At 38.9% G+C, this 15,940-nt stretch overlaps 1 protein-coding gene across 1 annotated transcript in view; it reads left to right on the top strand.

Annotated features, from left to right (window-relative positions):
- Window positions 1-15,940, top strand: part of alk (ALK receptor tyrosine kinase) — a 293,190-nt gene that overhangs the window by 249,745 nt on the left and 27,505 nt on the right. Inside the window, exons 13-15 of the mRNA XM_038302349.1 lie at window positions 2,637-2,778; window positions 4,300-4,467; window positions 5,714-5,812. Of these exons, the coding sequence (XP_038158277.1) occupies window positions 2,637-2,778; window positions 4,300-4,467; window positions 5,714-5,812 (409 nt within the window). The remainder of the gene's footprint in view (window positions 1-2,636; window positions 2,779-4,299; window positions 4,468-5,713; window positions 5,813-15,940) is intronic.

Raw genomic sequence — 15,940 nt, 5'->3', positions numbered from 1 at the left:
GTGGCTTAGTGACTAAAGCTAAGTAGGGGCCCGTTTCACAAAGCAGGTTTAACAAACTCAGATTTTAGTCCTCAACTTTAAATTGATCTAGCCTGATGTTGGAAAATCATAGTTTTTGGTTGTGCAAAGGCTGCTGTAAGTTAGTTTGATCAACTGTGAGTAGGTCAACTTAAAGTAGCACAAACTATAAAAGGAATATGGAGATCTGAAATTCCAGAATGTTTATTTTAGATATGAAGAGTGTCATTTTGTGTAAAATGTTAATTTTGACGAGGAAAAAATGTTTTTCAGATATCAGAAATACATATTCAGAAAAACCAACAAATATCAACGGCATAACATAAGCTGATGCAACCACCATAACATTAGGGGGAGGACTAGTTTATTGCTTGAATGGTAGTGGATCAACGTATCTATTTAGGTGAAATCATCTGGCAACAGGAGAAGATTAAGAATAAGAACATTGTTTAGACTGGTAGAACCTGTGCATCATCTTATGGGTTCCTTCTCATTTTTTTCTGTCTTACATACAGAGTAAATATTAAGATGCTGTTTGCAAACGCTTCAGATTTCATCATCTCATTAAATGGTCATTATTAGCGGTTATCAGTCCCATACAATGTCTACAGATTGTGCCCCCTACCTACCAGTAGGCCCAGTAGTTTATTATCACTGAATGAATCGTAACCCTGACCCTGAAGTAATTCATTTTTCCCCACAGAATTAATTAATCTATTTATGTGTAATCTGAAATAATTTCAGTAGTTCTAGGATAACTGCCTACTTTGGATGAGGTATGAGAAAGGTAGATTTAAAGCTACAGTGTGTAATAATTACAGGGATATACAGTCAGAAATGTAATATATTATACATAACTATGTTATTTATCATCATCTACGAGCTCAGCCTCTTAACCTTAATATTTGCGTTGCCTTAGAATTCGTTATTTATAATTACATAGGAGCGGGTCTCGCAGCCATGGAGGCAGACATCTTTGCGCTACGGCAGTGCAGAGCCAACAAACTAGCGATTGCGAGATCGCCAAAACGTCACAACGATGTAGAAAAAATAACGGGTATATTTATTATCTTAAGTCTACATGAAATCTATACCCTACACAGACTAATGAAATACTATCTGTATAATTATCTATGTAAACAAACCTCATCACTTGAGAAGGTAGGTGATGCGGACGTCGTGGAAGACATTTTGTCCCGTAATGCTCGCCGTACTGTTGGGGGGGAGAAGCGGTGGGGGGAGATGTTCATGTTGCTGCAGTCTGCAGTCTGACCGCTAGATGTCGCTAAAAGTTACACACTGTAGCTTTAAGAAGACACTTTGTTCATCCACAAAAGGTACAATATCACTGTATATTGATTTTTTTTTTCCATAGAGGGTTAATGCTCTTAGCCTGACGTAGTCCTACTCAATTCTAGTCAGAATATGAGTCTGATACTGCTCCATAGAACTGTGATTATGGGACGTGTTTTGAACGAACCAGGAAAAAAAATGCCTCTGCACTCAATTGGATAGACCTACAACCAATAAGAGCAACGGAGTGCGTGACGTATGTTAAGCGAGGCATAGTTGTTGTCAACAAAAATCAAAGCGTGCAGTTGCACGCCTAGAATAAGAAGATGAGCCTTGATCGCGTTTCTCTGTTACTCTTTTAAAATTAATTTGCTGTCAATATCTTCTAGAACAGACCTAATAGCAGAATCTACTCACCTCAAGTCTCCGGCAGCAGTCATTGTTGTTGTCACCCAAGCGCGCTTTGGTCACATGGTTGATTACGTTACTGCTGATAATCTGTCCATCATCGTATAAAGCCCGCCCTGACAATTTGATTGGATCGCCAGAGAGTGGGCGATCATACTCGCGCTACTATGGAGCAATGCCAGACCGAACTTCCCGACCTCAAACCTTGTGGGCGGGACTAAGTTCGGAATGGCACCCAGGCTATAATGCTCTGTCCAGATGGTTCAAATTTAGTTTAATCAATGCTTTTTTATTTATTTTATTCCACAATGTGATTTTAGAAACTATACAATTCACAATTAACATGACAAAAAAAAAATCATCCTGAATGCCTTTTAAAATGTATAGAAGTCTACTCTGACCAGGAGATGCACTCTCAGATGTAAACCTTACAATTTAAGGGAACACATTGGACTTTTACGGACACCATAATGATGTGAATAAATGTAGCTTTAAGTCTTGTTTTGGATCCAAAACAGATTTATAACTGTTAGAAGAAAATGTGCTCTTTGTGTTTCGTAACCAAAAGAAAATTTACTTGAGATTGAAGAGAGTACATTTGAAAGAATTAATGGAATCATTATAAAAAATTGGAAACCTTTATAAATCCTCAGTTTAACATTATAATCATAATTGTAATTACTATGATAATTACCTCCAATTTTCATTGCAAAATTTGTCCTCTACGCTTAACCCTTTCTGCAGAGAGCAGCAGGCAGGAAACTTTTCTGTCACAGGGATCCAGAGTTTTAGTCTCAGCCTTTCCAGGAAGCTCACACCCTGCTTTCTTTCACTTCCCCCTTCTTTTTTTTTATCAAACTGATTAAATGTTCCCTTGATTCTAATTTACTCTAACAGTGTTAAAAATATTGGCATAGGTGGACAGAGCAGTTTACATCCCTCTCATCATCGCTGCTGGTGGAGGCGGCCGCGGCTACAGCAGCCAATCAAAAACCCAGCTGGAGCAGATGGACTTTGACCCCAGCATACCGGGACGCAATGGGAAATCTCACGCTTCAGGTACACAACATAAGCACAGGCAGATGCACACACACTGCTTTGATGTGCTTTAGTCCTGTTTGTGTGTGAATATAGCTGAAAGAGTTGTGTATGCATTCATTCTGTCATTAGTGTCAGCAAAATAACTCATTTCAGGGAAAAGCAGCTTGCTTACACCCTGACGGAGTTTTGTAAAGTCTTAATTGATGTTTCATAAATATTTCTCCTCTGTGTATGAGCTTGTGCTCAAACACTATGCAGTGCTATAATTGTGCTCTGTTTCGCAATTGAAAAGAGTCAATCAGGGACCTGAGTTGGAAACTACTTTTGATTAAATTATTTTTTTTATTGAAGTCAAATCCCTCTTCAACTCTCACGTTTGTATGCCCGTATTTCCCTTTGTCCTATATACTGTCAATCATTTTTTTTTTTATCCTTTATTTACAATAAGTTAACCCCAATATTATGTTGCTGAGTTAATTTATTAGCAGGACATGATATGGATTCTGCACTTCTCTGCCTTCTTCTAACCAACCGACACATGGCTAAACACCTAGTGATGCATAACAGAACATGGGGTAAACCTTCCTCTTGCTGTTACAGCCTGCAGATGACGGCAGAGATCAGTGAACTGAAAAATCACACCCTGCCTAAAAAGCGCCAGGAAAGGAAAGTGTAGTCTGCTCTCCACGCAGAAGTCAATAAAACCATTTTTGGCAGAAGTGGAAAAACAGTTCCAGCTTGAAAACAAACCCTGTTTCTCTGCAAAATTGTCGTCTGAGTGTGAATCTCAAATTATTATTATCAAACTCATCTATTTTAATATTAATTCATATTTTATAATATGAAATTGTTTTATGACATGCATACATGTCTGATGGTTATGCTATCTACAGTCTAAACATCTTATTGAAGAATATGGTGCTGATTCCTGATACAAATGTATTCATGCAAACTGCATGAATACATTGATTGTTTGAAGCCTGCAGAACAATACTTGAGCATTTAAAAACAGAATTGTGATGTTTACTTTGTTGTAAGTACATCAACCCAGGCTTTGTTTACCCCGTCTGCTTGTTTTGTTCTGGTGTTTTCTTAATGCAACAGCGTTTTCATCCCAAGAGAACATCTCCAGGAGAACTTGAAAATCTAAAAAGCATTAATTATGTTTTAGGAATAGCTGCTTGTTTGGCAGTATTTCTCAGTTTAAAAAGCCAAGCCTTGATTTTTATTTGTAAGTCCTCCCGATCTGAGCTGCAGGTCTGTAATTTCTCCAAGTCTTCCCTATTTGGTGACATTCTGACAGGTCAACTTGCTCTTGACCCACAGAGAGCACAATCTGACTGACATTAAATGCAACCTTGTTTGATGGTGGCTTTTCCTGCCTCCTTTCCAACTAAAACTAGGTTAAAAAAAAAGAGACAATGACTACATAGTCACTGCACACACGTATTGATGGAAGACTGTCTATGTGAGAAATTTCCAACTTCCGAAGCACTTTACCTCAGATGACATGAAATGTGCGGCTTTGTTTGGTGACAGGTGGAGGCGGAGGTTGGATTGACAGTACTCCTATCAGCAAGGGTGGCCGACCCCTGGTGTTGGGGGGCCAGGGAGGGCAGGCCTGTCAGAAGTTCTGGCAGACCCGCGGTGGCTTTGGGGGCGGAGGAGGTGGATGTGTGTCAGGAGGTGGCGGCGGAGGCTACAGAGGTGAGTTCATGAGGATCTGTCAGTTTTACCAAGTTTGATAAATAAACTGTTTCAAGCTAACTGGCAATACCTTGTTTTTTATAGTTGTTAAAATAACATTTCTGTTTATTGCAATCTGCACTGCTTTCATCTCTTTTTTTGTCTTTATGGCTCTAAATTTAAAGTTAACCTTTAATATTTTTGGGTTCCACTTTCCTAAATATTAATCCCTGCACCCCTGGAAACACTGAGCTTGAAGTTTCACCTTTGAATGAAGCTGGAGGATAATTTGGATCAGGTTTAAAACTTGATCAACCCAAACTAACAAAGGTTGTTCCCTTCATGCACGTTATTAAATGTTTTTATGTCCAAATTGCCTATTCTTCAGGCCCAGATTTCCAGCAGAAAATTAGTTTTCTTTCCATGCAATAAATGTACTGCAAATGTAATAGTCATGATGGATGGACAAATAGATGGATTGAGAAGATAAAAGAACTGGCAGATGGATGGTTGAGGAAAATATCTTCTCCTTCTAATATTAAAACATTTACAATAGATGGATGGACAAGTAATGGAAAGATGATGGCGCTGTTAGATAAGTCTTTGGAAGAAAATGTTCTCTTATTTCTTATTTCAAACAAATACTACTAATTTCAGACAACAAGGAGTGTCTGCTTGATGTCTGACATTTTATTGAAATCCTTAAGACAGGAATTATTATAGAATTCTTGAAGATAACTTTAAAACAGTTTGGGAGAAGTATTTGCATTAGTTGGTTTACCCTGTTGTTTTCTGAATGGCAGTCAAGAAAAACATTGTTGTTTTTAACCTGTCAAACCACATTCAGTCCAGCTTGTTAAGCAGCATTCAGATGTAGCCCAAATAACCCCATCCTTAACCTATTCCAAACCTGCAAAAGTGCTGCAAAAGTTTCAGAGTCACAGAACATTTTTCTTTTAGCACTTTTACTTTTAAAACAGCTCTCGACACGTCACCTCCCACAAGATTTCAGATAGCGACTTCGGCTTTAGTGACACTTCAGAGATCCTTTCCATAATGCAGACAGAAACTGATAAAACCCAGCTCAGCCTGTCAGTGGCTAGGAAAAAAGACAATCTGGATGATTGCAGATAATGGTGATCTTGAACGCTCTCAGAATGAGTCCAACAGCAGAGTTCCATTTATATAGAAGCAGTTACTAACAATTAATTCGTCTTACCGTAATTAATAATTTTACCGGTAATTATTTTGCCAATGTTTTTTCCAGGAGGGAACACATCGCTAGATGATGACCCCAGAGCCGATGGGGATGACGGGACATCGTTCTTTGGTCCAGATGGAGAGCCATATGTTTATCCTCTGAAAGGTAACGTGATGAAAAAGAGGATGAGTACGTTTAAAACACAGACAAGCGTCTCACTACTGGAGACAAGTATAGGGAACTTTTGATAAATTTCATATTGAAAAAATTCCTGCTCTGGAGAATTTTTTTAAACTTAGGGTAAAAAAATAATTAACAGAAAAGACATAAATAAAGGAAATAAATTAAACCGTTTCTTTTTTGGATTTAATACAATATAATTAAGTTTTCATTCTCATAACCTCACAAAAAAAAACTGGATGCGTGTAATTTTTTTAATCTGCCATTAAAACTTCATATTGAGCAACTACGGCTGGTTTACTGACAGGAAATAGGCCCTCATAAAGAAAGATGTGAGCTTGAACTGTAAAAAGGTGACGTTGCAAAACTTCTTCCAGAATTGGGTTGGTTTGTTTTTACCGAATCACCTGGATTTTAGCTTGGAACAAATAAAAAAAAAAGAAATACAAAGTCAAAGCAGAATTCCCCAAAATAGCTAATGGACAACCAATGTAATGATTAATAAATTGGGAAATAATTAAGTAAGTAGTTGTGAGAAAACACAACACAAGGTTTCAGTCTGCCAAAGAGAAGTAAAAGAGGGCAGATGATTGGACGAATCCTGATCTGCATCAGCCAACGACACGATGCTGCAACGTTTGTTCGGATCCGATTAAACATCTAAATATGAGTGATTGAAGGAAACAAGAAAAATCAGGTATGATATGGGGCTGCACGTCAGGCAAACGAGCAGAGCAGATGGTGGTTATTACCTCCACAGAAAATGCAGAGGAGGACATTTGTTTCTTCCATCAACGCAGAGTGGGTTTGCTGATGATGGATTTCATTTTTCTGGGTTATACTTAGAATGCATCTCACGACCGAGCAATAAACATTTAAACTTTCCGTTGAGTAGGTAGACAAATTCAGTGACATAGAGCAACTTCTCCAGGCCTTCATCTAAGAGGTAATTAAAAAAATCAGTATACCGGTAACAAAACTTCCAAAACTGATCTGACAGCTGCTGTGCAAGAAGGTGCTTGAAACCTGCTTTATAAAGAGTAGTGTTTTTTTTTCAGCAGTGAATTAAAAACTAAACAACAGAAGGTGCAACATATTTCTGACTATGATAATGCTTAATTCATTACATCTCTGTTTTTAATCAGCAACAATAGCCCTTGCCTCGAATTCCAAATTTCTCAAAAATGGTTTGAAAAAAGTGGTACATGGAATACATTTACCACCGTATGAAAAAATGTACATTAACAATTTAAAATGCTCACATGAGGGCATGCAGGTGGTGTAGTGGTGAGCGCTCACAACGCATGCATAGAGGCCTTAGTCCTCAACGCCTAACCCTGGTTCGAATCTGACCTGTGGTCCTTTGCCCCGTGTCCATCCCCCTCTCTCATACCCCCTTTCCTGTCAGCCTACTGTAGAAAAAACAAGCCACTAGTGCCGTAAAAACTAAAAAATATATATATAAATGAATAAATAAAATGCTCACACAAAGCTAATTAAACGCCCTGAAAAGTTTTTCAAGCACATCAAACTTTAGTTCAAACAAAGCCTGCTCAAACCCGGGGTACAAACCTAAATGGTCGAAGTGAATAAAGTACTAATGAATACTGAAACCCACCTTCACCGCCTTCCTGTTGCATAATGGAAAACCAGTTGCTAATCCTACTGACTATCTAGATTGGCAAACTAAGCCTAGAAAAACAAGCTGACAACAGTGAATTTATTTAGATTTTAGATATTCAAAAACCAGTGATGATTTATCATTGAATACTAGGCAGCCTTAAACTCACCATTAAAGTTTGTAAAATTATTGTTCAAATATGTATTTTCAATCAACTTAAATGTTGTCTGCATTAAATGTGCCTCAAAAGACCCTTTAGTTCATGAGTATGTTGAGTATGATTAATCAGCTGTTACCCGATCACCCTCCGCTCTGCCTGTCAGTCTCTATTAGAAAAGCCCCGTTGTGTTCTGAGACTATATGCATTGAAGCAATCAGTGAGAAAGTGGAGCCCTGATTCAATGATACACAAAAATCCATCGCTTCCAGTGAGGGTCAGCATCTTATGGGGTGCATGGAGCAGGGGTGGGCCAGGGCAGGTCATGAAGCTGGCTGCGCGATGCTGACACGCAGATAGGGTGGCCAGATGTCCGGCTTTTCATTGCACTGTCCGGCGTCCGGCGCTGCACCCAGCCGGGCGTGTATTTGTCCTCCTTTACCCCCAGATTCCACATACTCCGTCAGCGCTCCGCCCCGCTCACGTACGTCGTGCAGAGTACTTGTCTGTCATGTAAATCAATGAGAGCTGTTCCACATCCTCCGCTCGTCACCGCCCACGTACGTCTTCTCCGTCCTTCACCGTCAAAATACGGAGCTGAGCTATTTTTTGCTCCCCTCCGGTCCGTCCAGATCAAGACCTGCTATTGCAATCGCACCAAACAGAAAAAAGAATGTAGAGAAGACCCGGTTTGTCAAATTAAATTATAGTAAAAACAGATCGGTAACTAGAAATTAGAGCATAGTTCGTATATATTCCCAAAAACTAAGAGCAATTAATTAAATAAGTTGATGCAGACTATTGGTGCTTCAACAGACCAGGAAGAAGTTGTGAGATTCTAGAGCGCATCTCACAACTTTAAAAGAAAATTCTTATTGCAGGAATGGATGAAGAGATGATGAGTTTGGAAGCAGAGAATAAACAGAGTTCATACAAACTATGTATGATCCTAGTTATCCCTGTAACAAAAATCCACAACAGAAAGAAAATATTTGGGCAGAAACTTAACATCTGCTGGATGATGATGGGGATTTTTTTAATATGTCAGATTAAATTAAGCGGTCACAGGTTTTATACAGGAATGAGGAACTCTAATTTAATGCTCTTTTAATGCTATTAGAAATAATTTTAATGGCATCAACAAGTATCATGTACACAAGAAATTGCATGAAATAAGGAGCTGTAAGCACAGTTCCATGACTCAAGTTTATATATATATATATATATATATATATATATATATATATATATATATATATATATATATATATATATATATATATATATATGGATAGATAGAGAACATGGTGAAATCATCTTTACTCTCAACAGGCTGCAGCCATGTCATGAATTCCTCTTTTCCAGCCACTTTTTGCAGTTTGCATCGTCCTATTCTCTAGCTCTTTCTCGAGCTTCTTTTCCAAACAACTGCTTTATGATCAATTGCAGCAGTTCTGCGCAAATTAATCGTGTTAAAAAATTGTCACTTTTTAAACACCACAATGTATTAAATAAATACAAATGCTGGGAACCAATTCTTTTTTACATTTCTTTAATATTTTGTTCTATTCAGCTACACAAGCATCCTCTTTAAACTACTAAGAATTGTGCTATAAATGTGACTTTACCCGATTCTTATGTACACCTTAGTAATTTATTGATATGCCGCACAATGTCCTCCTTTTTGGTGCTATAGAAATGGCCACCCTACATGCAGAACACGCTAAAAAATTTGACTGACAGTGATCAGACAGAGGAGAGGTTTTCCTCATTAGACAGGAAAAATGTGTTCATGTATTACGTTAGGTTTGGAATTAATTAACATCATTGAGCCTCTCATGGTTTAGAAACCAGCAGCCACAACTGTTTAAATCAAAATAAGAACATTTTCTGTGTGCAGACTTAAAGCTTAACTCACCCCCAAATGTGCTTCTTTTTGTACATTTTAATGTGACACTTTTTAGTCCCAGAACATTTATCTTAAAGCCACCTCATTGCTGCCAAAGGCGTAGATAGGGCTATTGCATTTTATTTTCCTGTTGTTTCAAACAGTACATGCTGTAATCAGGCCTAAATCACAGGTGTTAAAATAAGCCGAAACAGACTGGTTGTGTCTAACCGTAAAAGATATAGGGGTGTTACGCAGTTCATGGAAGACCTGCTGCTTGATATTTTGTTCCATCAACTTCAGCGCGCAGATAGCAATCCGAGCGCGCAGTGAGACTAGTCTGCAGCTTTGAAATCTCACGCACCCTTGCTTCAATAAATATGTGTCTGATGAGCGCTAAACTCTGACAACCTCTGTCTTTGTCTTTGCTTAGGTCTGTGTCTGTGCTTGCACTTTGGTGGTGCACTCAACAGCTCATTGCTCATTGCTGTCTCTGCTTACTAAACTGTATGTGTCTTAACAACACCATCAGCCAAGTGTAGCAAATCCTTTTGTCTAATTTACAGGATTTAATTTCTTCCAGCTCAATAGAGGTGAAAAGAGAGACCTTTAATTTCTACCAAAGGAATTTCCTATATCATATAGAGAAAGAATATTTCATATTCTTACTGTTTTGTTCTGCTTTTGGGATAAAAAGCCATACAGACTTAGTTAGAAATAGTTATTTATAATAGTTGCTCTTTTTCTTCCTATTCAAATAAGATGTAAAATTTTCCTTGTATTGTCTTAAAATATTTTGTCTATTCACTATTATTATTTAAATTTTTTTTACATTTCAGCAAACACATTGTTTTTAATTGAGTTCTGGATTTTCATGGCATTAAAAGGCAGGTTTGGTGGTTCATGGTATGTTTTTTTTACATCAGGTCCATATGAGGTGAGTCAAAATAAAAACAGTAAATAAATGCCATGTTTGAAACTGTTATTATGTAAGTTTAGTTTTTGTTAAACAAGATTTAAAATACCTGCTAATCTCCTTATCTTTCTCAAAAAGCATGTAGGTGTCGCAGCAGCCTGAGTATAGCTTCAAAAGTACTATCCCTGATAATTTTCATTGTCGTGATGCCAATGAAGGCTTTTCCATTTTACTAAAGACCTTGACTAAATGGTGACAGCACATTGAGCGTTAAATATTTTTAAATAGTTGATTTAGAGATGCCCTGCGATGGACTGCCGACCTGTTCAGGTTGTACCCCGCCTCTGGCCCGTAGACAGCTTGAGATAGGCACCAGCACCCCTCCTGACCCCAGCTGGGATAAAGCGTCTCAGAAAATGGATGGATGGTCTAAATTCATTTTGAATAAATCATAAAATATTAGTCAGCCCAAAATATTTCAATATGTATTATTTTTCTTGAATGGCTAAAGTGAAGAAACAGAAGACTCAAAACTTAAATACAAAAGTGTAATTAAGCTGCTATATTCAGGTTATATTGGTCTATATTCAAAGGAAATCTAATCCTTTAAAATGCATGCAGTGTGTAAGAAAAGAATATAAGCCAAATATTTTGTTTTATATAGTAATGGAAAGAATTCAAACTACTTTCACCCATGGGTACTGGTGTTTGTCACTGTATTTGGGTTTGAATACAACTCCTCAGACATTCACCTCTGAGAGTCATCCGGTACTCCACTGCCGGATCATCGACCGTGGGGATCTCAGAGATAGCAAGCGGCTTGAATTAATAAAGTTCTGGCCCACTCATTTCCCCAAAGTTTCCCTCAACCTATGGAGGAGGTTGAAAATCCTTTACCTCAAAGCATCTGTCCATGGTGTGACTCCCAGCATCCCTCTGCTCACTCTAGGCTAGTTGCTACTCTGGCTCACACTGTTTCCATCTGACCACATCCCTGCCACTCTTCCACACATTCCGCCCTGCCCTAAAAGTCTCTTGGCACTGACTACTTTGAGTTATACTTTAATAAATACAAACCATTAACTGTTGCAGCTACTATGACATCTTTTTAAGCAGCCATGTTCCATCTGAAGGTTGGCGAAAAACCTCTGACTCTTCCCCCTGGATGTTCCTCTTTAGGAATATCTACTCTTCCAACTATAATACTCGCCCGCGCATCCAATGAACCTTTAAATATCAAGTAACGACAATATTTTACCTAAGGAGCGACTAAAAAAAGGACTTGACTTTATGGATCAGAGGCTCTCCAGGTAGAAGGGATTCATTTTTCAGCACTTTCTCCGTCTGGAACCTGTAGTCCTCCTCCTGCTCCATTCTGCTTCTGCATTTAAAGCTGACAGGCTTTTAAAGACAAGGATGTTGAAAACTTCACTGCTGGCTAAAAGCTAGTCGACCATTTAGACATTGCCACTCAGCTCTGTTATGGAGCAGAAACAATAGGAAAATAAAAAACTTAGTAAAGTGGTTTTTCAAATAGTTTCCATCGCTTTAAGAGAAGCAATTCTGCGGTAGTCAACAACTCCACAACCTTTTTCCTTCATAACCAGAATAATCTTGTAAAATACTTGACTCGTTTTTATTTGTAGTTTTTTAAATCTACATGTTTTTTCATATTAGTAATAAGAAAAACTTTAAAAGCAGAAACATGGAAAAATTACTTTTAATATTTCAATTCAAATTGAAACCCCAAAGTTTTGCAGGTTTTGTGGGCCGAAACATGTGGGACACCTCTCTATTAGGCTGTCAGAGTGACAACCCAGCTGTGTTGGGTTGAAAAGATCAAAAATCGAGAAGAGAAAAAAACTTTGAAGCGATGCAAATAAATGTGATCTAAAAAATCAAGGAATAAAAACTTCATAAAAATAGAGCAGTGCTGAATAATGAAGGGATTTAATTAATTTGATGCTGATTTGATTAAAATAGTAGTCATTTCTTAGAAACAGAGTGGTGTTTCATAACAGCCTAACATTCACTGTAAATCAATTACCCAGAAAATCCCCATCTATCAATTTGGGGAAGCAGGATGTGGGTGGGAATGACAAAAATGGAAGTGATGAAAATGTTCACAGATTAATAGAATAAATGAGAAGTGTGTGACAAGGAGAACAGACTGATAAATCATTATTTGAGTTGATAAACTGGGCTGTACATTTTACTGTCTTCCATTCATCATTTGGTGACCTATACTGACATTTATCATTTCAAGGAACGGCATTTGTCACAAAACCGCAGAGTTGCACAAGTCCCTTCAGAGCGGGGATGGATGGATGGATGGATGGATGGATGGATGGATGGATGGATGGATGGATGGATGGATGGATGGATGGATGGATGGATGGATGGATGGATGGATGGATGGATGGATGGATGGATGGATGGATGGATGCTTTCAATCTTTAAGTTTTGATTTAACTCTTTGGGAAAAATACAAAATCCTATGTAAGCACACACCATCTCAACTGTAATACATGGTGGTGGTAGCATAATCCTAAATTATGCTTGCTGCACCTGCAAGGCCAAATTATGTAATTTGCTTACGTGCCTCTCCACGCGGCGTCCATGGATTCCGAATTTCTGTACTGACTTAGACTCAACTTTATTTGCTTATATGCTCAGATATTTGTAACTTTGCATACAGTTCAGCACAGAAAAAGATGGAGAGCAAGCAATAGCCCCTAAAGGTGGACCCCCTGTCACACCTTGATGATTTAGACTGGAATATTCGTGGCATACAAAAAATCTGGCAAAAACGCTGGCATAGTTTGGATAAATTATGGGTACGTTCTGTTTAAGTTACAAGCACACTGTAGTACGCTAAAGCCCGCCTGCATGCTTAAAATTTCCCTATGTATGCCAGTGTATGTTCATACTTGGGCCATAAGTCACAGGTAGGTTATCTGACCTTTGACATATGTTAAGTGTAAGGTACTCATAAGTTGTGGTGTCTAGCTTATCCAATACCTATGAGTAACGTGTGCATAACTTATGCGTATCTTATCAAGAACTTATCTCCAACACGTATCAAAGTTTTTGACTGTATTTATCGCTGAACGTGTTTCTAACTTACAGCTACTGTTTAATAGTATATTGGCAGTGTTTTTGTATAAAAGGGAGTTCACAGGAGGAAACCGTCTGTTTTCCTCCAGACTTCATCCCCATCATAGGGTGAGCGAGAAGGTGAGTGTGATTGATTCTCCCTGCATTCACGCCCATGACCAACAAACTTCCTAGCAGACATGACGATAAATCTGCTGTGACTGCAAACCTTCTTTCTTTCCTTTTCTTTTTATTTATTTTTTTTCCAGTAAATAGCAGCCAGGTTAATATCATGATCAAATAACTTTTTTATGAAGGCCGGGCGCCTCTGGGAGCCTTACTGTCCCTTCAGGACACTGACTTGTGACATGTCATCAACATGATGCTGCCATGTTGGGTTAATGGAGCTAAACCCAAACGCAGAACACCACGGAGACAGAAGTAAAAGTTCAACAGTTTATTAGACTGAAACACAATCCAGGTTATAATACTGATACTAGAATGGGCTAGGGCTGGTCACACAGATTACTCTGATCTGAGGTTCAGGCTGAGCGGAGGAAAAAGGAAACCAGAAGAGTCCAGAGACTGAGGAATGAGCAGAGAGCTAGGCAGCAGCAGGGCTAGGCTTCTGTCTAGTTGGGATTCAGTCCTTGAGTTGCTCTAAGTTCTCTCCTTGAGAACAGGCAGGCAAGTTCCAGACGACGAGCTCCTCCAGAGTTCCTAAGATACGGCAGGCAGATTTCAGCAAGGGACACTCTTCCACAGTTTCCAGGGTTCAGTCAAGAGCAGGTTGGCAGGCTTCAGACGATGAGTTCCTCCAGAGCTCCTGAGATGCGGCAGGCAGATTTCAGCAAGGGAGACTCCTCCAGAGTCCCAGGGTTCAGTCAGGTTTCTTCCTAGAAGCAGAGAAGACACAACTGATCAGGTTCTGGTTCTGGTTACAGTGGAGTCAGAGAATCAGACAGGCTGGTTGGCTCAGGGTTGCTGTACCGTGATTAACAAACACTCTGGCGTCGGGGTGTTGTCCACAGCCCACTTAAGTACTGGTCCCCTGATGAGCAGATGAGAATCAGCTGGTGAAGGCAGCTCCAGGTTCAGGAGATCCAGTACGCCCTCTGGTGGAGGAAGGTAGACAGCACCCCAGACCCCAACAGATGAACAAACAATCAGGAAGGGATCATCGGCGCCCTCTGGTGGGCAAGCCTCTGGATCCCAACAGATGCTGCTGTGCTTCCTGCATAAATTAGGCTATTGTTGGACATCGGTTTTGGAATCGTTACAAATACTCTATGAATATGCCCAAAATTGAAAAATATACATAGAAAGTCCAGCCTATGCCAGCGTTTTGGAAGATTCTGGGACGTCAGGGCTATACTGGCTAAATCGACAAAGTGTGACAGGGGCTTAAAGGCTTGCAAATGTAGCATCTAGAGACATCCTGTATGACATCCTGCTCATAACTACTACCACTATTAACAGATTGTGGAAAACATCCTGACTGTATTGGATGGCAAGAAGAGGCTTTGAAAAAGTTTAAACTTTTGTCCTGTCTGGCAATGTCGCAAAAAGGATAATTGTCTTGATGCCAAAAGAGCGCAACAGATTTTACTTTCTCAATTGAAGCAGTACGGCTATCGATAGTTTTCAGCTTGATATATGCATATAAATAGCTTTATTATAATCATGCAGGGAGTTTTACAGATTATATGGACACTGCAATGTAAATAAAACAGGAAAGAAAAAAAAACAGAAAAAAGGAGAAAAGATGAAAGAAAGAGGAGATAAAAGGGAGATAACGATAAAACATCTTCAATCCGCATTATCACCTGCAAAGAGATGTAAAAAGAACAGCACAACCAACGGACATGGTAAAACATATACAATAAAGTAACAACTAGATACTATCACTGAAGTATAAGTAGTATTATTTAATCTGACATGTATTCTGTGGTACCTTTTTTTTTATTTTGTTGTGTGGTGTTGTCAGCTTGCTGTTTATGCTGAACACTCCCCCCTGAAGCCAGCCAGAATGGGGTAAAACCTGCACAGAGTATAAACCTGCAGATTTGGTGATGGGGCTCATTTGCCACCCTGATTGTACATGTGTCAACTATAACCCGACCCTAATGCTGTGGGAATACACATCTTTAGCAGCAACAAAGAGGTTGTTAACAGCTGACAAATGGGGCTGAATATTGGGCAACTCGATAAGATCAACAGACATACTATGAAAGGGCTTAACGCAAAATATAAACATGTGCTTGGATGAGAAGTCCCGAACAAATCCAGAACTAGTCCAGAGCTAACACCAAATAAGTACCTATGCCAATACCTGAAAATAAAGTACTTATGTGTTCTCCATCCACCTTTGCCAACAGAGTTTGACACTTAACTCATTGTCTTAACTAAACTGAATGAAAATGAAACAGAAAGCA

The sequence above is a fragment of the Cyprinodon tularosa genome, unplaced genomic scaffold, assembly GCF_016077235.1.
Source record: "Cyprinodon tularosa strain WSP-4 unplaced genomic scaffold, ASM1607723v1 ctg488, whole genome shotgun sequence".
Lineage (NCBI taxonomy): Eukaryota > Metazoa > Chordata > Actinopteri > Cyprinodontiformes > Cyprinodontidae > Cyprinodon > Cyprinodon tularosa.
This window is presented reverse-complemented; position numbering and strand designations above follow the sequence as displayed.